General features: G+C 41.3%; 1 protein-coding gene across 3 annotated transcripts in view; it reads right to left on the bottom strand.

The window, feature by feature from the left end:
• Positions 1-218: 218 nt before the first annotated feature.
• Positions 219-25,228, bottom strand: part of LOC128839862 (uncharacterized) — a 68,822-nt gene continuing 43,812 nt past the window's right edge. For 2 of the 3 annotated variants that reach the window (XM_054033203.1, XM_054033204.1), the window contains 5 exons: positions 15,576-15,733; positions 13,720-13,762; positions 3,509-3,695; positions 1,187-1,322; positions 219-473 (listed from right to left, as the gene is read on the bottom strand). In XM_054033203.1, the coding sequence (XP_053889178.1) occupies positions 374-473; positions 1,187-1,322; positions 3,509-3,695; positions 13,720-13,762; positions 15,576-15,733 (624 nt within the window). In that variant the 3' untranslated portion in view covers positions 219-373. The remainder of the gene's footprint in view (positions 474-1,186; positions 1,323-3,508; positions 3,696-13,719; positions 13,763-15,575; positions 15,734-25,228) is intronic. The other variant, XM_054033205.1, reaches the window with a different exon arrangement.

Raw genomic sequence — 25,228 nt, 5'->3', positions numbered from 1 at the left:
CGTTTTGTTCAGAGTTACAAACATTTCAGAGTTACAAATAACCTCCATTCCTGAGGTGTTTGTATCTGAGGTTCTACTGTACTATGATGCAGCAAGAAGTGTAGTTTATCAGTTAAGGCAAAATCCCTGTTCACTGGTATAAATCCAAAGTGACTCTGCTTAAGTTAGGGGACCCTGAACCACAAATAGAAATATAAAAAGACTATTCACAATGCAGGTAACATAAATTAGCTTTTATTTACTAATGTTTACAAAAGATATGTGGTACATACCACTGCTAAAGTTCACCTGCTGCTAAAATATCATCTGTGTGGGAGATATTGTCTTGAAATGTATTATAAAGAAAAGTATGAAGAAAAACTAGATTTTTTTTTCACATCTTTGTCTCTTCCAGGGGTCGGTTCATGAAGTCTTGAATGGCCTGGTGTAGGGTTACCCATTTATTAATTGAGGTTTTCAAAGCAGTAATCCATCTGAAAGAAAGGAAAGACCAACAACTGCCACTGAATGGGTGTCATATGTGCACTTGGAAGATAAACTTCTCCTGAAATTAGTTTTTATAAATCTGTTGTACTGTCATGTCACTAAAAATGCTAATAATAAGTGGACTGGAGAGGTGGGAAGGGAAGAATTGGCTGTAAGAGCAACATATCTGGGCACAAGTTTCCAAATTATTTAATAGTTCTCATTATAAGTCAAATCCTACAACTTTTAGTTTTAGACATCAGTGTGAGTTTTTTCTGCACCAAGACTACAGAATGTAGCCTTTGGAAAATGACTTTGTAGGCTATTTTTTTAAGTATGATGATCAGTGTTGGAAGTAATTCATCTGTGAGAACTAGAAGTACCTACTTTTCACTTAGTCTGACCTATCATGAAAGGCACTCAGGTGCTTCCATTTAGTATGGCCACCCACACATCCTTATGAGAGATACCATGACAAGGTTCCTTCTTGAACTGCTGCAGTTCAGCCTTGCTATAACTCCAGTGATGACAATAACAGAACTCATGACTCACATGTGCCAGCATATTTTGCTGCAGTGCGACTAAAACTAGTGTTATGGAGAGATGAAAGCACACAGGTGAAAACAAAATGGAAAGATGTTGGCAAACATTCTTGAACCACAGTGTTCTTACTTGTTTTAAGGGTTTGGCAAAGAGAAGTGAAACAAAGATCACAATTTACCGTTTGTTTTCATTTACATTCTCTGCACATAGGTAGAAGGTTTGAAACTCTTCGGATGGGGGTTTCATTTCAATTACAGATCTCCTGGAGCCAAGTGACTGTTCGCTTACAGTGTAACCTTGCAGGTAAATCCCACCTAGAGAAAGGGAAACAGCACAACTAGAGAGTAGCATAAACCACTTGTTGGTCTACTGTAAAGTGCATATGTGCCAAGTTCTTTCCTTCTACTTAGCAATGGAAAGGTTTTTACAGTCTCTTTTCAGAGACCTAGGTAGTGATGCTTCCAAAAATCATGCAACAGAGAATTAAAATACATATACAAAAAAAAAAAAATACTTTGTAAAAAACCATTAATGTCCATTTTTATTTTGCAAAGTGACTAGAGAAATGGCAGTTCCTCAATTGCAATGATTTCCAGATCAAATGTATTCGGTTTACAAGTAAAACAAATATTTGTTTTTCTTATCTGCCAGCCCTGATTCAACCTGAGATATGAGAGTCAAATTGAGTTCTTTTAATTTTGCACATCATCACCATCAATGAAGGTTCTACAAATCTTTGGATGAAAAACATAATACAACTGCTAAATATTTTTATTATTATAGTCCAAATTTTGCCCTCTGTTACACCTGTGCTCTCCATGGTGTTGCACAGATGAAACTGATCTGTCACTTATTGGAACTTAGTAAATAATTTTGTTGCCACATGAAAAGTATTGAAATCCAGCTCAGTCCCTTCTGGCTGTATTATTGGGATAATGGAAATAAAAAGCATTAGAAAGGTACTTATGTCACTTAGGTCAGCAGATATGAATACACAGATAGCTGTTCTTTTGAGTAAGAAGTATGCCATTTTTACACAGCTACTTTTCAAAGTGAAACTGGGCACTAGGGCTCTGACTTGAAGTGTCAATATCAGAGATATAAAGTTAAGACTTAAGATGATTATGGGTCCAAATACTCAGAATAGCCTCAACCCATGTTCTACATTCATGCATAGAAAATCAGGCAGCCAGCTTTCTGAACACAGGTTTGGGGCAAACCTCAAAATGTGGGTGTGTAATTTTGGTCATGAGAATTTAGAAGTTGCTTTTGCAAATGTGGCTCATTTTGTCAAGCACTTTAGACACATCATTTTACCTGCTTTCAAATAATTATTACCTGGTGACATTTTTCAAATTCATGTTGAATTCACCAAATTGTTTTTTCCAACTGAAATACCAAACCCAAACATTCCTTCCCAAAATGAAAACCTTTCATTTTGAGATTTTTTTTAAACTAACAATTTCAATTTGTTTATTTAAAAGGACTTTTCATTTCAAATTTTACTTTAATTTTATTTTAAAAGATTTTTTAAAATGCTCAAAAATGAAATGTTTTGTTCAACCCAAAAGGAAATTTGGAGATTTTCAATTTGCTGGAAAATTTAAAAAGTTTTTGTTTCCGGTCAACCTGAACTGTTCAGACACTGAACTGAAACATAAGTTGTTTACACAACTCTACTTAAATGTCCCAGGAAGCTGATTCAAAGTTTATCAAAGTTTGTCTTCTGAATTGTGAGTCCTACATTAATCGTCCTACTGACATTATATCCGGTACCAAGGAGACACGAGTTATTACAGTGACAGTGGAAACTGTGTTTGTTAGGTACTATCTGCAATAAGAGCGGAACAGTTCAGAAAAGGAGTTAGGGTAGCAAGAGAAGATCCACTACAATGTCAAAGAAAGATGATTTGGTTTATTTTAAACAATAGTGTATTTAAAGACCAGAAGGGCATGAGGCTGAGCAGTTAGAGCACAGAACTAACCTCCCAAAATACCTGATAACTAATTCTAGTTCTGCTATTGATTCACTGTATGACTTTGGGCAAGTTTCTGTCTAAGTTTTCAACCTCAGAGAGATGTTGTAAGCACTAGTTATTTCATTGTTGTACAACCCTTTGAAGCTAAAGAGTGCTATCATGCTAAAGATGGAAGTTCCACTCCTCCAGTGGATAGAGGTGTTTCCCTGCCTATATAATTGGGAAATACCATAATCACAAGGAAACCCGCTCCAAGCAATAACTCTGGGCAGTTTGCAGCGGAGTGTGCCGTCAGTGCGATGAAGCTAAGGAGCTTGAGCAATTTTTGACTGCTCTGGCAGGGTGGCTCTTGTCACTAACATTCAGCCAATACTGCTTCACTCTCTAACCTGCCAACCCCAATATGCTTTCTGCCAGTAAGGGCACTATTTCACCTTTAGAATAATAAAATACTTGCATTAAAATAGTGTACACTCTTTCATGTTAATATGAATCATTTAAAAACAAAGAGTATCACCTACCTATGGCATGTGTGGAGCGAATGCCGGCATAAAAATACAAACAGCCATCCTTCAGAATGCAGTAGTGCTGAGTCCACACGTCCCTGGTTTTATCCAGTTGGTGGAGGAGACCCAGACACTCTGGGTTTTTGATAGCGAGGGGTGGAAGGCTTGTGTTGTGCAGGGTGACATCTACCCATACATGATTCTATAGAGTTAACACAAAATAGTTTCATGAAGAGCGTGCTTATATTCTGCAAAGACATTAGCCCCAAATCCCCTATTCTAAAAATAGCTTTTATTGCCACAGTGATTTGGAATGTCAAGGGTTCTGGAAACGCAATTAACAAGCATATATTTTATAGCAACTACTCGTTTCCTTCTCATTCCTTCTTAAAGGAATTATTTGTCTTTTTCTGCACATATTCTACACTTCAAGTTTTGCTGGTACTAACAAGAATGGACCAAAGCTGTACTAAGAGGACTATCACGCTAGTTGTTTTGGAAGTTGCCTGACTTCATTTCTCCTTATTTATTACTTCAGTTCTCACTGTTGCCAAAGCTAGAACTACCGATCACATCCTGTCCTCAGATACTCGTACATCAACAGGCGTTTCACAGATGTATCTGAGAACAGAATATGGCAATGAGACTTGGATGAATGCATGACCATGTGCTAGATGTCTGTGGATTTCTTTAGTGACATTTCTAGAAGATGTAAATGTCCAGGTGTTAATATTATAGAACAGGCCAAAGAAAGATAGCAGAGCTAGTAAAAATCAGGAGGAAATATAGAAAAGATTATTTAATAAGGCTGAACTGCCTAGAATGAGTTTAAACAGGAACCATGTAATTTCCCTTCCTCTTTTTTTTACGTCTAAAGGACATCTGGATCCAAACTTCTACATCTAAACCTAACATGCTTTGTTTAGCTGCAATTTCTAATGTTGCGTCAACCTATGTCATTGTCATCTGAATTCCTTGGGGAGAGTGTCTGCAATATCAGTAGCATCCTGCTCTGTTTCCGTAGGGGTTTTCTTTTTCACTCAATTGTTATTTCTTCCTCATCCTTGACAAGCCAGAGAGAGAGAAAAGAGTTGATGCTATATAGCTAGCTATATTCTTTACTGTGAACTGGAAACCTGCTGGGACTTACTGCAACTGAGTGCAATAGATAAATGTAGTCTTACACCGTGCATTAGTGGAATAGATATCCCTATCTAGGTTCATTAGGAGGACATAATGTTGGTGTATTAGTGTGTTGAGCTATTGCATTTGAGATGAAGTATTACAGCCCTGTAATATGTTTTTGCTGGTGGTTCTAAAATTTCAGGTACAGTACCTTGGATAGCATTTCAGACAATGCAAAAAAAGCTTGTCTGCTAAACTGAAAAATGAATGCAAAGTTCATTTAAAAAATGGGAGAAAGCAATTAGCTGAAAACAATACTTACTAATGAAACAAGTTGTGCAATGAAATCAGTATATAACCCTCCTACCCAAAAAGGGCTATTGTCTGCTCAGAGACAAAGCTAAAAGTTCAAATCAGTCAAAATAAGCACCCAGTAACTTGGAAAACAAGTCTAATAAATGGCTAATTATGCTGTTAGTGGCTGAATCAAAGTAAGGTCTTTCTATTGCAAGAGGTAAGATGGACATTGATAGCTTAAGGGCTTTTTTATTATTATGATGTTTCCTATCATACTAAAGTAAGATTTTTTCTTTTGCTTTTATAGCTTGTTTTCTAAGCTATGTTTATTGTTTATTTCTTTGGGTGCATAGTTATAATTTTTTGTATGTATTTAATTGACTTTGTTTTCAGGCCCTGTAGATTAATTTGCATTCACACTCTCAGGTCAGATTTATTTGGCCCCAAATGTAGGTTGTGTAATAATAAGCTCCTATAAAACCTGAAACCAATAGAAATGTTTCTATTATTGATTTTATTCTAATGGAAATAATTTAAAAAGAAACAACTAAACATTTCCCTTAAATGTTTGCAAAGCCATCCCTGCAGCACACTGATTGGAGAAATGACTCATATGGAGAAATGGACTATAATCTAAAGCCTAAATAACTAATTTAAACTGCGAAAAATAAACAGCATGAATATTGAAAAGTAAATTAGATTTTTTAAAATTCTTCCCTTTTTACTGATTTTTTTTAACTTAAATAATTAATTTTTATTAATATTCATTAATAAAAATAAGTAATTTTTAACTTAAATGAGAAAATTGTTCTAAAATTTTGATTTATTTTCTTGACAGTGTCCTTTTAAAGACATTTAGATTTTTACCCCAGGTTTGACCCCCAACTTTGAATGATCTCTGCTAAGGCTCAAGCCCAGAGAACACACAGGCTCAAAATCTACCCTTATTTAAAGGGATATTATCAAGGTAAATATAATTTTTTAAAAGCTTGAGTATCGCTGTAGTGGAGGAAGGTAGGAATTGGCAAAGGTGGCTTCAAGATGTCTTTGCAGCTCCTGGAGCTTGGGGATGGTCAGGAACTGTTTGCTGTAAATTGTGTCAAGAGTACATAGCTATATAAACAGATAGATATAGGAGTTGGGGCTGATCATATAATTTACCCTTCTTCATCTTTTTACATTTCTGAAAATAATAAACAAAACAAACAAAAAACCAACCAAGTGCACGTGCGCACACACCACCAACCAAGCAAACTTTGTTGTCAATGCATTCTGTCTGCTCTGACAGTGGATGCTAGAATGGCCTAAAATGAGTCAGATGGCTTATAGTTACATCAGATTTCTTTAATCAGTTTTAAACCATTGGTGGCAGCAGAAGGAACATTGATATGACATCAACCACACACCCTTTTCCTTGTCCAAGATCCTGACGCAGACACTTAAAGAGGTGGCAACAGTTTCTAATCTAGCTCCACACCATGTAATGATTCCCAGTACACTGAGGAAATCCTCAGGAAGCTGATGTACTGAGACCACAGGCAATGCTGTTTCAATTGTTCTCCCCTGTCTATATGTATGTACCATCTGTTGTCCTTCATCTCATATTACATTGTAAATTCTCTGGGGCGGGGACCTTTTTTGTTCTGTGTTTCTACAGCACCTAGCACAGTGGGGTCCTGGTCATAGGACTGGGGCTCCTAGGTGCTATGGTAATACATATAACAAGAGCAACAATTAATTAATTATAAACCAGACATATGACCCTTTTGCAATTATGGATAGGTGGTATAATTCAAAGAGAGTAATGGGAAGGCAATTTTCACAATAAAAAGCTGAGGATGACATTGCCAGTCTCACAATACATCTCCTGGCTCAGCTTTGGAATAAATCAAAGCAAGCAGCAAAGAAGGTTATATGGCAAACACTTACAGCCCCCTTCTCTGTTTTGCCAAAAAAGCCTGCTAAATCTAAAGATTTTGCCCTTAATTATGTACCCACCACTCCCATGGAAGTCAACGAGAGCTGTGTGCATAACTGAGGGCAGACTTTGGTCCTTAACATGTGTGTGGTGCTGTATATTTTAAATGTTTTCTGCAAATGGCATAGAATCATAAAACTGGAAGGGACCTCGAGAGGTCATCTAGTCCAGTCCCCTGCACTCAAGGCAGGACTAAGTATTATTTAGACCATCCCTGACAGGTGTTTGTCTAATCTGCTCATAAAAATCTCCAATGGTGGAGATTCCGTAACCTCCCTAGGCAATTTATTACAGTGCTTAACCCTGACAGTTAGGAAGTTTTTCCTAATGTCCAACCGAAATCTCCCTTGCTTCTTGTCCTATCCTCAGAGTTTAAGAAAAACAATTTTTCTTCCTCCTCCTTGTAACAACCTTTTACATACTTGAAGACTGTTATCATGTCCCCTCTCAGTCTTCTCTTTTCCAGACTAAACAAACCCAATCTAGGTCATGTTTTCTAGACCTTTAATCATCTTTGTTGCTCTTCTGTGGACTCCCTCCAATTTGTCCACATCCTTCCTGAAATGTGGTGCCCAGAACTGGACACAATACTCCAGTTGAGGCCTAATCAGCGTGAGTAGAGCGGAAGAATTACTCCTCGTGTCTTGCTTACAACACTCCTGCTAATACATCCCAGAATGATATTCGCTTCTTTTTGCAACAGTTACACTGTTGACTCATATTTAGCTTGTGATCCACTACGACCCCAGATCCCTTTCCGCAATACTCCTTCCTAGACAGTCATTTCCCATTTTGTATGTGTGCAACTGATTATTCCTTCCTAAGTGGAGTACTTTGCATTTGTCCTTATTAAATTTCATCCTATTTACTTCAGACCATTTCTCCAATTTGTCCAGATCATTTTGAATTTTAATCCTATCCTCCAAAGCACTTGCAACCCCTCCAGGCTTGGTATCATCCGCAAACTTTATAAGCGTACTCTGTATGCCATTATCTAAATCACTGATGAAGTGAACAGAATTGGACCCAGAACTGATCCCTGTGGGATCCCACTCATTATGCCCTTCCAGCATGACTCTGAACCACTTATAACTACTCTCTGGGAACGGTTTTCCAATCAGTTTTGCACACACCTTATAGTAGCTTCATCTAGGTTGCATTTCCCTAGTTTATTTATGAGAAGGTCATGTAGGACAGTATCAAAAGCTTTACAAAAATCAAGATATACCCCCACAAGGCTTGTTCCTCTGTCAAAGAAAGCTGTCAGGTTGGTTTGACATGATTTGTTTTTGACAAATCCATGCTGACTGTTTAAGGCCTGGTCTACTCTATGAGTTTAGGTCGACTTCAGCAGCATTAAATCGAATTAAGACTGGACCCGTCCACACGACGAAGCCCTTTCTTTCGACTTAAAGGGCCCTTTAAACCGGTTTCTTTACTCCACCTCCGACGAGGGGATTAGCGCTAAAATCGGCCTTTGCGGGTCGGATTTGGGGTAGTGTGGACGGAATTCGACATTATTGGCCTCCGGGAGCTATCCCACAGTGCTTCATTGTGACCGCTCTGGACAGCACTCTCAACTCAGATGCACTGACCAGGTAGACAGGAAAAGCCCTGCAAATTTTTGAATTTCGTTTCCTGTTTGCCCAGCGCGGAGAGCACAGGTGACCATGCAGAGCTCATCAGCACAGGTAACCATGATGGAGTCCCAGGATCGCAAAAGAGCTCCAGCATGGACAGAACGGGAGGTTTGGGATCTGCTTGCCATATGGGGAGACGAATCAGTGCTAGCTGAACTCCGTAGCAGTAAACGAAATGGCAAAATATTAGAAAAGGTCTCAAAGGCCATGAAGGACAGAGGCCATAACAGGGACGCACAGCAGTGCCGCGTGAAAATTAAGGAGCTAAGGCAAGCCTACCACAAAGCCAGAGAGGCAAACGGAAGGACTGGGGCAGAGCTGCAAAGATGCCGCTTCTACGTAGAGCTACATGCTATTCTAGGGGGTGCAGCCATCACTACCCCAACCGTGTGCTTTGACTCCGTCAATGGAGAAACACACAACAGGGAAGCGGGTTCGGGGTACGTGGAAGATGATGATGATGAAGACAATGAAGATAGCTCACAGCAAGGAAGCGGAGAAACCGGTTTCCCCAACAGCCAGGATATGTTTATCACCCTGGACCTGGAACCAGTAACCCCCGAACTCACCCAAGGCATGCTCCCAGAGCCTGAGGGCACACAAGTGACCTCTGGTGAGTGTACCTTTGTAAATATTACACATGGTTTAAAAGCAAGCGTGTTTAATGATTAATGATTAATTTGCCCTGGCAATCGTGGCCAGTACAGCTACTGGAAGTCTGTTAACGTGTATGGGGATGGAGCGGAAATCCTCCAGGGACATCTCCAGAAAGCTCTCCTTCACGTACTCCCAAAGCCTTTGCAAAAGGTTTCTGGGGAGGGCTGCCTTATCCCGTCCGCCAGGGTAGGACACTTTACCACGCCAGGCCAGTAGCACGTAGTCTAGAATCATTGCATAACAAAGCATGGCAGCGTATGGTCCCGGTGTTTGCTGGCATGCAGACAACATCCATTCCTTATCTCTCTTTGTTATCCTCAGGAGAGTGATATAATTCATGGTCACCTGTTTGAAATGGGGTGATTTTATTAAGGGGACATTCAGAGGTGCCCGTTCCTGCTCAGCTGAACAGAAATATTCCACGCTGTTAGCCACGAGGTGGGGGGGAGGGGTGAAGTGATCATCCCAGAGAATTGGGGGTGTGTGTGTGTGTGTGGGGGGGGGTTTGTGCTGCATGTTAACCCGAAACCCCAGCCCCTCCTTTTACATTGCAAACCCATTTTAAATGGCTAATCCAATGGGTTCTTGGTATGGGAAATGAGGGTGCTGCTGTTTGAAACCATTCCCACATGTTATGAAGGTTAAAAAAGCCAAAAGACTGTGGCTTACCATGGCTGCCTGCAAGCCCAATTCTGTTGCCTGGCACTGCGTGAGTGATCTCTCACACCAAACTGGCAGGCCCTCAATATAAGAGGAAAAATGTGACCTTGTAACGAAAGCACATGTGCTGTGTAATGTGAACAGCAAAATTTAACGTGAAAGAGTATACCCATTGTTCTCTAAAATGTGTCTTTTTAACCATCTCTCCCTTCTCCTCCACCAGCTGCAAATGTTTCTTCTTCGCAGAGGCTAGCGAAGATTAGAAGGAGAAAATGGTGGACTCGGGATGATATGTTCACGGAGCTCCAGATGTCCTCCCACGCTGAAAGAGCACAGCAGAATGCGTGGAGGCAGTCAATGTCAGAGTGCAAAAAAGCACAATATGAACGAGAGGAGAGGTGGCGGGATGAATCGCGGGCTGAACAGAGCAAGTGGCAGGTTGAAGATGATAGGTGGCGTCAGCTTGCTGACAGAAGGCAAGAGTCGATGCTCCGGCTGCTGGAGCATCAAACTGATATGCTCCAGCCTATGGCTGAGCTGCAGGAAAGACAGCAGGAGCAGAGACCCCCGCTACAGCCCTCCTCCCCAAGTCCCATTGCCTCCTCACCCAGATGCCCAAGAACACGGTGGGGGGGGCCTCCGGCCACCCAGTCACTCCACCCCAGATGATTGCCTGAGCATCAGAAGGCTGGCCTTCAATAAGTGTTAAAGCTTTAAAGTTTTAAACTGCAGTGTGTCCTTTTCCTTCCCTCCTCCCCCACCCATCCCGAGCTACCTTGGCAATTATCCCCCTAGTTGTGTGATGAATTAATATAGAATGCATGAATGAGAAGTAACAATGACTTTATTGCCTCTGCAAGTGGTGCTCGAAGGGGTGGGGTGGGGTGGGGTGGTTGGTTTACAGGGAAGTAGAGTGAACCGGGGGGGGGGGGGCACGGCGGAGGGTTCATCAACGCGAAACAAACAGAAGTTTCACACCGTAGCCTGGCCAGTCACAAAACTGGTTTTCAAAGCTTCTCTGATGTGCACCGTGCCCTGCTGTACTCTTCTAACCACCCTGGTGTCTGGCTGTGCGTAATCGGCGGCCAGGCGATTTGCCTCAACCTCCCACCCCACCATAAATGTCTCCCCCTTACTCTCACAGATATTGTGGAGCGCATAGCAAGCAGCAATAACAATGGGGATATTGGTTTAGCTGAGGTCAATCCGAGTCAGTAAGCTGCGCCAGTGCGCTTTTAAATGTCCAAATGCACATTCCACCACCATTTGGCACTTGCTCACCGTATAGTTGAACAGGTCCTGACTGCTGTCCAGGCTGCCTGTGTACGGCTTCATGAGCCATGGCATTAAGGGGTAGGCTGGGTCCCCAAGGATAACGATAGGCATTTCAACATCCCCAACGGTTATTTTCTGGTCCGGGAAGAAAGTCCCTTCCTCCAGCTTTCGAAACAGACCAGAGTCCCTGAAGACGTGAGCGTCATGTACCTTTCCTGGCCATCCCATGTTGATGTTGGTGAAACGCCCCTTGTGATCCACCAAGGCTTTCAGCAGCATTGAAAAGTACCCCTTGCAGTTTATGTACTCGGTGGCTTGGTGCTCCGGTGCCAAGATAGGGATATGGGTTCCGTCTATCGCCCCACCACAGTTAGGGAATCCCATTGCAGCAAAGCCATCCACTATGACCTGCACGTTTCCCAGAGTCACTACCCTTGATATCACCAGGTCTTTCATTGCCCTGGCAACTTGGATTACAGCAGCCCCCACAGTAGATTTGCCCACTCCAAATTGATTCCTGACTGACCAGTAGCTGTCTGGCGTTGCAAGCTTCCACAGGGCTATCGCCACTCGCTTCTCAACTGTGAGGTCTGCTCTCATCCTGGTATTCTGGCACTTTAGGGCAGGGGAAAGCAAGTCACAAAGTTCCATGAAAGTGCCCTTACGCATGCGAAAGTTTTGCAGCCACTGGGAATCGTCCCACACCTGCAACACGATGCGGTCCCACCAGTCTGTGCTTGTTTCCCGGGCCTAGAATCGGCGTTCCACGCCATGAACCTGCCCCAGTAACACCATGATTTGCACATTGTTGGGGCCTATACTTTGTGAGAGGTCTATGTCCATGTCAATTTCCTCATCACCGTGCTGCAATCGCCTCCTCGGCTGGTCCTGGTTTTGCTTTGGCATATTCTGGCTCTGCATATACTCCAGGACAATGCGCATGGTGTTCATAGTGCTCATAATTGCCGCGGTGATCTGAGCAGGCTCCATGATCCCAGTGCTATGGTGTCTGGTCTGAAAAAAGGCGCGAAACTGATGGAGGGAGGGAGGGGCGACTGACGACATAGCGTACAGGTACCGGGAATTAAAATCAACAAAGGTGGCTGTGCATGAGGGAGAAACACAAACAACTGTCACACAGAATGGTCCCCCTAAAGATTGAACTCAAAACCCTGGGTTTAGCAGGCCGTTGATTTCACGGAGGGAGGGGGAAGCAAATGAATACATCTATTTTTTACATCTTAAGCTGGCAGCAGACGGTGCAGCATGACTGATAGCCCTCGGCATCTTCTGGGTGCTTGGCAGAAGATACTGTACTACGACTGCTAGCCATCATCGTCAAGATGGTTCAATAGGACTGCCGGCAGGACTGAGTCTCCAGGAGACAAACCATGTCTGCCCAGGTGCCTCTGATTGAACTGGAATACGACGATGATAGATATCAATCGTAATACACCATCTACTGCCAAAAGGCAAGGGGCTGCTGCTGTGTAGCAATGCAGCCCCACGTCTGCCAGCACCCAGATGGCCGATGACGGTGCAGTATGACTGGTAACCTTCTACTGCCAAAAGGCAATTAGCTGCTGCTGTGTAGCAATGCAGTACCATGTCTGCCGGCACCCAGATGACATATGGTGATGGTGAGCTGAGCGGGCTCCATGCTTGCCGTGGTATGTTGTCTGCACAGGTAACCCAGGTAAAAAGGCGCGAATCGCTTGTCTGCTGTTGCTCTGACGGAGGGGGAGGGGCCTGATGACATGTACCGAGAACCCCCCACGACACTGTTTTGCATCATCAGGGTTTGGGATCTCAACCCAGAATTCCAATGGGTGGCGGAGACTGCAGGAACTGTGGGATAGCTACCCACAGTGCAACGCTCTGGAAGTCGACGCTAGCCTCGGTACTGTGGACGTGGTCCGCCGACTTCATGCACTTAGAGCATTTTATGTGGGGACACTCGCAACCGACTGTATAAAACTGATATCTATAAAACCGGCTTCTATAAATTCAACCTAATTTCGTAGTGTAGACATACCCTTACTTCTAGATGTCTGCAAATTGACTGCGTAATTATTTGCGCCATTATCTTTCCGGGTACAGAAGTTAAGCTGACTGGGCTGTAATTCCCTGGGTTGTCCTTATTTCCCTTTTTATAGATGGGCACTATATTTGCTCTTTTCCAGTCTTCTGGAATCTCTTCTGTCTTCCATGACTTCTCAAAGATAATCGCTAATGGCTCAGATACCTCCTCAGTCAGCTCCTTGAATATTCTAGGATACATTTCATCAGGCCCTGGTGACCTGAAGACATCTAATTTGTCCAAGTAATCTTTAACTTGTTCTTTCCCTATTTTAGCCTCTTCTGATCTTACTTCATTTTAACTGGCATTCACTACATCCAATTCTATACAACTCTGTGAGATAGAGAAGCGTAATGGACACCATTCCACAGATGGGGAAACTGAAACCCAGAGAGATTGAGTTGCTTGCAGCACCCATTGTGTCAGAGATAGGAGTATCACTCAGGAGTTTCTGTTTCCTAATCTTGTGCTCAATTCACTAAATTAGCTTGCCACCCGAATAATAAAGCATTACCTGATGGACAGGATGCACAGCTTTATCCATAGCCTCCAGCCACCTACAAAATGCCAGAAAAAAAAAAAAAAAAAAAAAAAGAAAAAAGAAAAAAGAATAGCTTGGCTTGGTACAATGGAATAAATATCCATCACAGAGTCTTTTAGTTTGCTGATACGAACATCTTTCAAAGACATATGCAACATTGAGGACCGTCCTAAGGCTTGAAAATATATATATACATGCACGGGCTTAGAGCGTTATTTACTAGATGGCACTTCTAACTAGCAGCAGAAATAATTTGCCAGCAGACTAGGCTTATTATAAGTGCAGCAATATTACAGACAATGGATTCTTTTTAATACAGTTTATCTGTAGACGAATTAACAATACTTTGTTTCTTTGTTACTAGGCTGGGTAGGAGTTGGAGGTAAACTTAAAATACTACAACAAACTGGGTATTTTAAAACAAAGGAAACTGATTTCCTGACCAGGTTGTGCAATTCTTTGGTATGACCACCCCACCACAATTACACTATGCATACCACATGTTGTTGTTATTTCTAGATTTAACTACTTGGGAGGTGCTCAGATACTATGATTAGGGTGACCAGACAGCAAGTGTGAAAAATCGGGATGGGGTGGGGGGTAATAGGAGCCTATATAAGAAAAAAGACCCAAAAATCTGGACTGTCCCTATAAAATTGGGACATCTGGTCACCCTAACTATGCTAATAGCAGCTATGTAAGTACAGAACTATAGATGGATGGATAGATAGATGAGGTAGAGTGTATCAAATAATTCATTCCTTTTAATCTCTTTACATTTCTGGAAATACAGAAGAAAGCAAAAAGCAAGGAAAACTGGTTTTAAACACATCCTAACTGCTCTGACAATGGATGCTAGATTGGCCTAAAAAGAGTCAGGCTGTTTGAAAGTGTTGCTTAAAAGAAACATTACCTACATGCTGCTTTTTAAAAACAGTTTTAAACCCTGGGTGGCAGCAGAAGGAAAGCAGTAGATTTCAAAAGCTCCCTAAGATTATGTCTATACTGCAGCTGGGAGTGTGCTTCCAAGCTCAGGCAGACAGACACATGCTAGCTCTGTTTGAGTTAGTGCACTAAAAACGCAATGTGGCCAGGGGCAGCATGAACAGCCACTTGGCTAGCCATGTGAGTACATCCCTGGGGGAGACCAGGTGGGCTAGCCTGAGCCGCTGCTCTCCAGCCACACTGCTATTTTTAGTGCACGAACTTGAGCAGAGCTAGCACGTGTCTCTCTACTTGAGGTGGGAAGCACTCTCCCAGCTACTGTGTAGACAATATTCCCTAATTGAGAGATAAAACCAGTGCTAAGGGCAGTGAGACCCAACAGACTCTTGTGGTGGGTTAAAAGTTTTAAATTGGGTTAAAAAAATGAATGCGACAGGGTGAGCAGAGGGGAGGGTAAGGAAGAGACTGTGCTCTTTTTCAGTGCTCTGCTGGCCAAAACATTGAGTGACATTATACTTGGGTGTGAAATGATGTATATAAACAAGTAAAAATCCATGAGTGGATTTACAATTCCATTTAAGTAGTGGGATGAGAATATGGGGGTAAGAATGTGCGTGCGTGTGTGTGTGTGTGTGTGGGGGGGTGATTCTCTCTTAAGATCACAAAACTCAGGCATGTTTTCACCCAGGGAAATCCTGAATGGCATGAGGACATTATTTGTTCTGAAAACTGGTAGAAAGTGAGAAAGCTGAAAAATATTTTTTGGTACCTTTCAAGATCAAACCCTCACTCCTATAGGTGTGACGGGTGTCTTTTAGAGAACATTTTGCACAAAACACTCCCACAAGCTCTAGAAAAAACAGTTATATAAATAGATTGTTTACCTCTTCATCTCTTGGTTTGAAGTTGCACAAAAGTAGAAAATCTTGTTTCCGGTTTGAGGCATGCATTTAAACACAAATGGTTTACCCAGGCTGCTGTCAACACCAATTTCTGCACCTTCTAACTTTGTTACATCTAGAGGTTTGCACTTTCCTTCATCCTGTAATTGATGAGATAAAGGGGAAGGAAGTTTTGCCAGGTCTGCAGAGCACAATCTTGGGAAACTGTTTCCTGAAATATGAAAACTGTCACTTTCCCAGGGCCTGGGATAAACTAACGGAGACATTTCCAAATAGAAGTTTGATGTCAAACTGACATTTGTGCCTCTGAAAATATTCCCCTAATTTTCATGTATTGTGGCAGCTGAAGGTTTCAAAAAACCTTCCCTGTAGATTCACTCAAGACAAAATTTTCAAACGTGGCCTCTAAATTTGCCCCTGCAATTTTGCTCTCGCAACTGTTTTTGCTTCAGCAAAATGTGTTTGCACGTCTTCCAATTTTTGGGGGCACAACAGTAATTTTAAAAAGCATCTTCATAGGTGATTTAGGAGCACAGGGCTCTTTGAAAGCCAGTGTGGCTTGTCCCCTTACATTATTTCTGCATCTTTGAAACTCTAATGGTGCAGATCTGAGGTACCAAATTCTTGCACTCTCAAAATCGTGTGCATAAATTAAAAGGCTAGATTGCCGTGCTTTTGAAAATGTGGCCCTTAATGTCAATCTCTAAGTCAGTAGTTTTCCCCATTAGCATCAGACTGCTTTCAAGAGAGCCCATTTCAAAGTCTTTTGGAGAGTGTTTTAAACCGCTTTGCTTTTTAACTATTACTGGAGCACTGGCAATTGCATCAGATTTGCCAGCGGCAAAATGGAAGCTGACAGTTACTTTTGGGAAACATGGGCAGCATTAGTGCTATTAGCATAATGCTCAAATAATGGGATTTTATAAACTAAAAATGCATGAATTATAATGAAATTGCATGACCTTTATCAATAAGGGAAAATTATTCAAAAACCACAGAAAGTGCTTAATGTTGCATCTGAAAAATATACACTCAAACAAATTCTGGCATGCTCAAAATATCCATCTGTGTGTGTAAAATGAGTATTTGTGCATGTAATAATCTCTGGGCACATGTGATTACTCATTTGCACCTGTGCATGCCTTTTTCTGCAGGAGTAAAATAACCACCTAATTTTGAAAAGTAGAATCTAAAAGCACACTCGTAAGCACATTTTCCAAATCCTTGTGCTTTTTTCCCCTCTCTTTCATAGCATCCAAAGTCAAAGCCAATACAATATCTGAAAGGCATTCCCAACAGTCAGTGCTGTGTGACCTACTTTATAAATAATACTTTCAATCACAAAAAACACACTGAAATATCAGCATAACTGAACGATATGTTCAGGCTCCAAACCTCACCCCTGAATAAGCAGTCTTTGCACAAGGAGTTCCACAGGAGTCAGGGTGATGCAATTCTGACTTCAGCTCATGGTTTGTGTCCCGTATTCTAGCGCACAGGCTAATGGTATGTGGAACTGCTGTGGTAGTGGGGGATAGGCCATAGGACCCATACAGTGGCAGATTCACACCATCCCTCCTCCAACTCCTTTTCTGTGCTATCATAGTGAGCCCATGCAGAACTCCTTCTCACTCTCAGGTTACGTCCCCTTTTATGGAACCTCGATGGCTGGCTCCCAAGCAATCATTTTCACTCCCTTTCAGCCTTATGTGCCCATAAAGCGGGTGGGTCAGATATGGGGTTTACACTTCAAAGTAAGATCAAATGTCCTTTGTTACCTCCTAGTTCTGTTTTTGATTAGCCTAGTCCTCCAGCACATGAGTTTTACTGTGATGGTTTCCTTCAACAGTAACTGTAGCATGACTATGCCTCTTTTGTGGCAAATGTATCTTGCTACCGAAGGCACCAATGGCTTATTGTTAGAAAAATATCTTGATATCAGACATCGACCATACCTGGGGCTTGGAATTGACCCCATTGATGCTTACTGCGGCTGTGACACATAAACATATGTGGCTATGACACATTAACATAACTCTACTGGTAGGTAGAGGTGGAAGTTAAAGGTTCTACTGTTTGTGTTTCATTGCTAGTGGCACAGATTTTATTGAGTTTGTGGAGGGGGAAAATTGTACGGGTCTGAGATTTATGTTCATTCCATTAAGTAGCCAAGACTTGGAAACAGCTCTCTGCAGACCACCAGCAAATATTCCATGGACCACTAATCCTCCACAGAACACAGCTTGGGGTCCTCTGGGTATAGGGCAGAATGTGTATTCCATGATGCAGCTGAAATAACCCCTCTTGTGGTTATTTTTTCTTAGTTGGCCTGAGTTTCGAGGGAACCATTTCACCAAAAAATGAAAGCCTTTAGCAAAGTGTATCAGTCAGTAAAAGCAAAGGCTTATTTGAGTCTTAGAAAGAGACCAGTAAAAAAAATGGACGTGTGTATCTAACACTTCATTGAATTAATTGGTCAGTAATATAGAATGCACAGCTACATGTTCTCGAACCAGCCCTATTTTATTTGATGTAAATACATCCAGAGAGTAAATGACATGCAGAGCATTTTCCAAGTGATTTGCTATGATCAAAGGATTTTGTTTGAATAGAGTCAAATTTACTATTCTAGTTAAGCTGCTTTGTGTAAGAAAAGGAAAGAACTGGAGAGCTATATGAGCACATTTCACTCCATCTGCAGCAAGTGAACTCAAAATCAACAAAAGGGATAAAAAAGAAAAGATTAAAAATAAGCTATTCAAGAGAAGGCAAATCCTGAGGAGATGGTGCAAAAATAACTTTACAGAGAAAGAAATCGAGTCCTAGAAAAGAAAATATGAAAGGGAATCTGAAATGCAGTCAAAAAATTAAACAGCATTAGAAAAAGGGAAAGCGAGGGACTGGGTGGCTCAGAAGACTAGCAATGAGAAACGTAGGCAGTCATCTCCAGGTCACTGGATCAGACTTGGCTTAGTGGCAATTGGAAAGTACATTTGCCTGTCATCTCTTCCTAAGTGTCCTCCCATTTTCTGAAACTCAACATTTCAGGAACTGAACTCTTCTTTCCTCCTCAACCATCACCCTTCCCCTCTTTCCCATTATAACTTACAACTCCCACCTAGTTCTCCACCTTGGGGTCAGCTTTGACTTCTCCCTATTTTTTTCCAATTTCTGGAGTCTCTCGCTGACTCCTGTTGCTGCTCCCTATATAACATCTCTAAAATCAGTCCCTTCTTCTTTGCCTTTGCTGCCTAAAATTTGGATTTGCAGCTCAATAATTTCTTGGCTGTAGACTCCTCCTCTCTCACCTCCTTTTATCTCTCCTCTATAGGGTGGGGCACACTTGCTGGGAGAGCACGAGACCTACGTTTCCTGTCAATAAATAGAAGACTTTAGTCTCCAGAGCTGTATGCGTGGCATCTTTCACAAATATTAATTTAATGTAAAAATACTTAATTTTTGAAAACAATGGACATCTAAAAAGAGGAATAAATCTGAGTGAGAGGAAAAATACTTGAGACAGGCCAGAAAAAAAGAAAAGAAAAGAAAAGAGGTGAAAAAGTGATTCCAGTTTTCAGTCTCCCATGTATACCACATATGAACCATAGGTGCTGCGGTCCTTTTGCTGCTATTTTTCATGAGGTCTCTGTGTAGTATCAGCAAAAGTTAACTAATGAAAACACTGTTGATTGTTTAGGTTTCCTGTAAGGGTCAACTGCAGGATGCATTACCTCATAAGAAGTAATCAGCATTTTACAAGATCAGGCCCCATAGGAGGAACAATCAATGGACAGCATTTGGGACAGTCTGAATCAGGACAAGTTATGGATTCGTGCGTGTGACTACGTCTCTGGGTAAGAGCATACAACCTGCTGGTCTGCCGAATGCAACTTATGCATCACATCAGTGAACAGTATTTTTTTATTTATCAATGAGAGGAATTCAGAGGAAATGGAGGAGACCCAGGTGTCAGTGGCTTTTTAAACATAAATTGATAAATATGTCCTGTAGCAGTGGGAGGCATGAAAGGTGCACAGAAGAAATCAGATTGTATGCGGTCTGTAAATAATGTGGCAGCTCCCTGACTGTGATGATAAAGCTCTGAGCAAGAATAAAGAACGAATACAAGTGGTATCTCTACAAGCAATGGCTCAGACCTAAATCTATTTATAGCTAAGCCTTTTATATAAAGAGCTTTTGCTTAGCAATGAATACCCCAGGCCTGTATAAGAGAACAAAGGACTGGATATTTGTCAGACTGAAATGCTGTGAAAGGTCCACACACAGTAGGCAGAAGATTTCTTTCTTGTTACAATAATTGGAATCTGAATATACAAAAAAAAATAGGATAATTTAAAGGACTCTCTCTCATTCTGATGCTGTATTGAATGTATGTGCAATCAACAAAGAGCATGTACCATATTGTCTAGTTTTCAGATTTCTACAATTGTACAAACCTGTCATCTCTGTAATACACAGTCCCAAAATGGAGAGGTGAGGTGGAGGCTGGTTTGGCACTTTGGAAAGTAGAGGGCTACCTACATTAAAGCTATCTGAAAATTGCTTTGTCCAATTAGGAAGTGTTTTCACTTTAGCTTTATTATTTCTAACTGTGTAATTTCCCCCTGTTCTGTACAGCATGGGAATGAAGTGATGTGTCAAACTCAGATATAAATGAAGCAGAAGAAAGGAGACCTGCATTCATCTGGTCAGAGGCATGTGTCTGTCTGTGTGTAAATTACTGATGTTGAGCATTGTTTGGACCAGAAAGAAACAGAAATTGGATGCTTTCAAAGTATTCTAAACAAGAAAGATGTTGGGAGGGCAAATCTACTAACACAGGCATCCCGTAATAAAGACAGCTGCATACTGGCTAGCAACAACCATCCAAGAAACAAAGCAAAACCATTCCACTGAAGAAACCACCACGAATGAGAGAGACACCTAGATTAGGGTCCTCTCAGTTGGAACAGGTGCTTTATAACTATCTATATGGCATCTAGCTACCACAGAGTTCAATGCATTAAATATATCTTATGTAGGGAAGAGAAAGATTGAACTATTGAGATGGATTGGCATAGGCTTTGTAATAGAGACAGACATGATACAACATCTTTCACTCAGGCAAGGTGATGTAATACTTGTTTATTAGACTGGGCTCTAATCACCTTTATTGGCTGGAAGGAGATTCTGTTGTTGTGAAATGCACAATCCACTCTTTCTGCTCATTCCCTCCCCCCAATACTCAAGCTGTCACTCAGTCACCCTGTGCCTCAGGGCTTCCTACAGGCACTAAACCTGGGAGCCTACAAAATGCAATTTTTAAAAAAACTGTGCTATATATAGCCATGGTGACTGATACAAAGTGTATTGTCTTCCCCTTCACTGAGATACTGGGAGTTCAGAGAGACTGCAGGTTTCTCTGTAGCATGTTTCAGAATATTACAACTGTGAAAGAAATATATGGAAGGCCAGAATTGTGAGGCTTGGGCTGCCTGTGCCGGAGGATTTAAATGGAAGAGTGGTATCAGTTTTTATTCCTCTGTTTCCATCTTCACTCATGTCCTGGCCCTCCCTAGAGCATAGAATTATAGAAATGTATATAGGGCTCAAGAAGTCATCTAGTCCAACCCCCCACGCTGAGGCAGGATTAAATATACTTAGACCATCCCTAACAGTATGGGTGCTGGGGGTGCTGCAGCACCCCCTGGCTTGAAGTGGTTTCCATCATATACAGGGTTTACAATTTGGTTCAATGATTCTCAGCACCTCCACTATAAAAATTGTTCCAGCACCCCAGCCTAACAGGTGTCTGTCCAACCTGTTCTTAAAAATCTCCAGTGACAGAGATTCCACAGCCTCCCTAGGTAACCTATTCCTTGGCTGAACTATCCTTATAGTTACATTTTTTTCTTAATATCAAATCTAAATCTCCCTTACTGCAAACTAAGCCAATTACCTCTTTTCCTACCCATGCCACTTATCTTTAAATCATCTCCAAAATTTGTCTCTTTGTTCCAGTCCCAACCAAGACATTAATCCATGTTTTGGTAATTTCCTAGCCTAATTAAAAAAGCCTCCTTCTTTCCACTGTCCATTCTGTCAATTTTCCCACCTCCAGTCCATCCAAAATGTTGCCATCAAGATCATCTTCCGTATTTTAAAAAGTCTGATTACGAAGTTCCACACCATTCTGAACTGGTGGCATTGAGAAAGCAGATGGAATAAATGAAAAGGTAATACAGTATGAGCAAATGAAGGGCACTAACTCACTCTGGACTATAATTCAAGTGGTCTGTAATTTCTGGAAATGCCAATTAGCTTCTTCTGGAGACATATATAAATGCCACACTTTCACATTTGAGGATGATCATCTTTGTATCTCCCAGTATACTACAGTTTTAATTTGTTTTAGTTCAGTCTCCATTTCAATTACCTGCCTGTCTCTCTCTCTGTCCTCTTTTCCTATATGTGCTGATGGTAAAACTCTAGGCAGTAGATATTAAGGACATATCAAGACACTATAGATTAGTGTTTTAAGTTCTCCATTTTTTTAAATACTTGTTTTTTGTTGGTTTCTCGAAATCCTATAAAGTCCACTCTTTTTCTTTCTAGAATCATGGCACCACATGCTGTATTTTCTTTTAATCTTTTTTATTCTGTGACAAATTGATTATAAACCCAAAATTGTCAAAGTCTTGAATTTGGAAGTTCAAGTAAATTCTTGTATGATCCTCCATCAACATTGTGTTTGTATATAACTCCAGTGTGTTGAGCTTCTTGTATAATAAATAATTGGAATGACTTCTTCAAATCTGTGAGATCTGTACTCTATTGTTGGTAGAAACCAAACACATTTTCATGATGGGGAAGAAGAATTCCATCACATCACTTACCCAGGGAATCAAAAATACTGTGTACGTAGTTCATTAACAAAAACATACCAGCTATAAATAGAGGAATACAGATTCCACAGATTTAACATCCTTTGGGATATCTGTGGGTTAATTTGTGCCTAGTACAGTGGGGGAAGAGAGAGTTTAAGGGTCAGATTTGTAGAGGTTTTTAGGTGCCTAAAGATGCAGATAGAAGCCCAGAGAGATTTTAAAAAGCACCCAGGTGCCTAACTTCCCAGGGGAAGGACCTGGAAGCAATGGATCAGACGCTCAGCATAAATAATTGTAGCTCCATTGAAGCCAATGGAGCTGCAGCAATTTATGCTGAGCATCTGGCCCAATGTTCCTACTCTGACCCTGATACTGCAAACATGCCCATGAGTAGTCCCTGCTGAATCCAATGAGATTACCACTTGTATAAAGCTACTCATATACATAATTGCTTGCAGAATGTAGGCCAGTGACATCATCTCTCTGAAGGGAAGACAAAATGGCCTTGCAGGCAATGTGACTGAAATCTATTGCAATACATATCATTTCACAAATGTGTGATAGGCAAGAATAAGTCTTCAACAACAACCATATGGGCAAATTATTAAACAAACAACTGCATAAGCATCAGGGCAATTAGTTCAACTGTTTTTTTTTTTTTTAATTTCTGTGGGATGGAAAAGTAAATTTCAGGTTGGATAACTGCAGTATTTGACCCACATGCCTGTAAAATAGAGCTGAAGGAGGACATCCCTCCACCTCTCAGTGTTTGCTGATATGAACTAAAACAAGAGCTGAGCTCAAAAATGCAATCTGTACCCGATCTGGTGTAAACAGAGGATCCGATTCTCTTCTCACTTATCCTGCTGTAAATCTGGAGTAAACTAGTTGAGGTCAGAGGAATTACATCAATGTAAAACTTATATTTTTGTGATCAGAACCTGGCCCTAGCTATACTTAGAAATTGGTAAATCCAACTATTTTGTTGGAAGGAGATATGCAAATAGGCCCCAGAAAGTACTTTTGTCCTCTGTATATGATTTTAAAGAATTCTTACATCCACTAAGTGGAAGAATCTGTCTTCATCAGTGAACTGAGGCTGGGGACATAATGTTTCAGGCTTTATCTTATAGTTGACATGGACATATAACTCTTAAGTAAAAATGAGAGCATAATTTGTAATTCTCTTGGAAAAGAGAGAGGGATGAGCCAGATCTATCTATTGTTCTTCCCTTCTCCTGGCAGAAATAATACCCAGAAGAAATTACACTGCCAAAAGGCCTTATTCAGATCTCATTGACTTCATTTAGAAACTGGATCTATCAAAAAGTGAAGAAGTGCATTAGGAAGGCCAGATTGAAAAGGTACCTATGTTAAGAGCTCTTCAAAGGACCATCAGACCACAAGAAGCAGTTGAGAGGGCTTCATGTTTTTTAGATGTTTAAAAATAGTTTAAATAAATAAGTATTGCAACATCGTACTTTAAGGTGTTCTTTGGAGTAAAGAAAAAGAGGTACCGCTTGTGACAGTGTACCCCATAAGGCTTTATGGGGAGGGGGTGCTTATAAAGGTATGTATGACATAACTGGGATATGTTTTGTGCTGTCTGTGCCAGGTAACATAGCTCCGTAAAGGTTATGGTCTACTATATCTATTCATCCTATTTGTACATATATATATCATTTTCTACTTGAGGTTAAGAATATGGGCTGTATGCTTGCTTGGTTTCTAAGTAAGCTTTGTGAGGCATTTGGTCAGCTTCTTTAGGAAGGAATTCGCCAGGTTAAGTACCTGATCAGGAAACACTTGGAGAACAATGCATCTTGGAATGCTCCAATCCACATAAGAAGTCTTCCTGGAGACATGCAAGATACCAGGTGGACAATGGCGTCGGCCTGTAAAGACTGAGTCATGCAGGGGCATGTGACTTGCCCAGGTGACTCCAAAACTCCATCTTGGAGCTGGACTTTGCATAGGAGGGGGGTACCCACCCACAAGAGTCTACTTAGACCTGTGGGAGACCCTTCCATTTGGTCTTCAGCTGGCTAAAGAAGGAGCCTCTCCACCCCCCAGGATACTTGAAGGAGACTGAAATAAAGGACAGTAACTACAGGGGGTGTGAGTGATTGCTGGACCCAGGCTAAAAGGAGATTAGCTTGTAAAAGGGAGTGCTCTGGAACTGGTGAGGAAATTATCTGTATTTAGTTTGATTAGACATAGATTTGCGCATTTTATTTTATTTTGCTTGGTGACTTACTTTGTTCTGTCTGTTACTACTTTGAACCACTTAAATCCTACTGTCTGTATTTAATAAAATCACTTTTTATTTAGTAATTTACTCAGAGTATGTATTAATACCAGAGGAAGCAAACAACTGTGCATATCTCTCTATCAGTGTTATAGAGGGCGAACAATTTATGAGTTTGCCCTGCATAAGCTTTATGCAGGGTAAAACGGATTTATCTGGGTTTAGACCCCATTGGGAGTTGGGCATCTGAGTGCTAAAGACAAGCACACTACTGTGAGCTGTTTTCAGGTAAACCTGCAGCTTTGGGACAAGTGATTCGGACCCTGGATCTGTGTTAGAGCCAGACAGGAGTGGCTGGCTCGGCAGGACAGGGTGCTGGAGTCCTGAGCTGGCAGGGAAAACAGAAGCAGGGGTAGTCTTTGCACATCGGGTGGCAGCTCCCAAGGGGGTTTCTGTGATACAACCTGTCACACCGCTGATGGTTGACAAGAACTGTATGA

The sequence above is a fragment of the Malaclemys terrapin genome, chromosome 6, assembly GCF_027887155.1.
Source record: "Malaclemys terrapin pileata isolate rMalTer1 chromosome 6, rMalTer1.hap1, whole genome shotgun sequence".
Taxonomy (NCBI): domain Eukaryota; kingdom Metazoa; phylum Chordata; order Testudines; family Emydidae; genus Malaclemys; species Malaclemys terrapin.
Note: the sequence above shows the minus strand (reverse complement) of the source record. Positions and strands in the feature narration are given on the sequence as shown.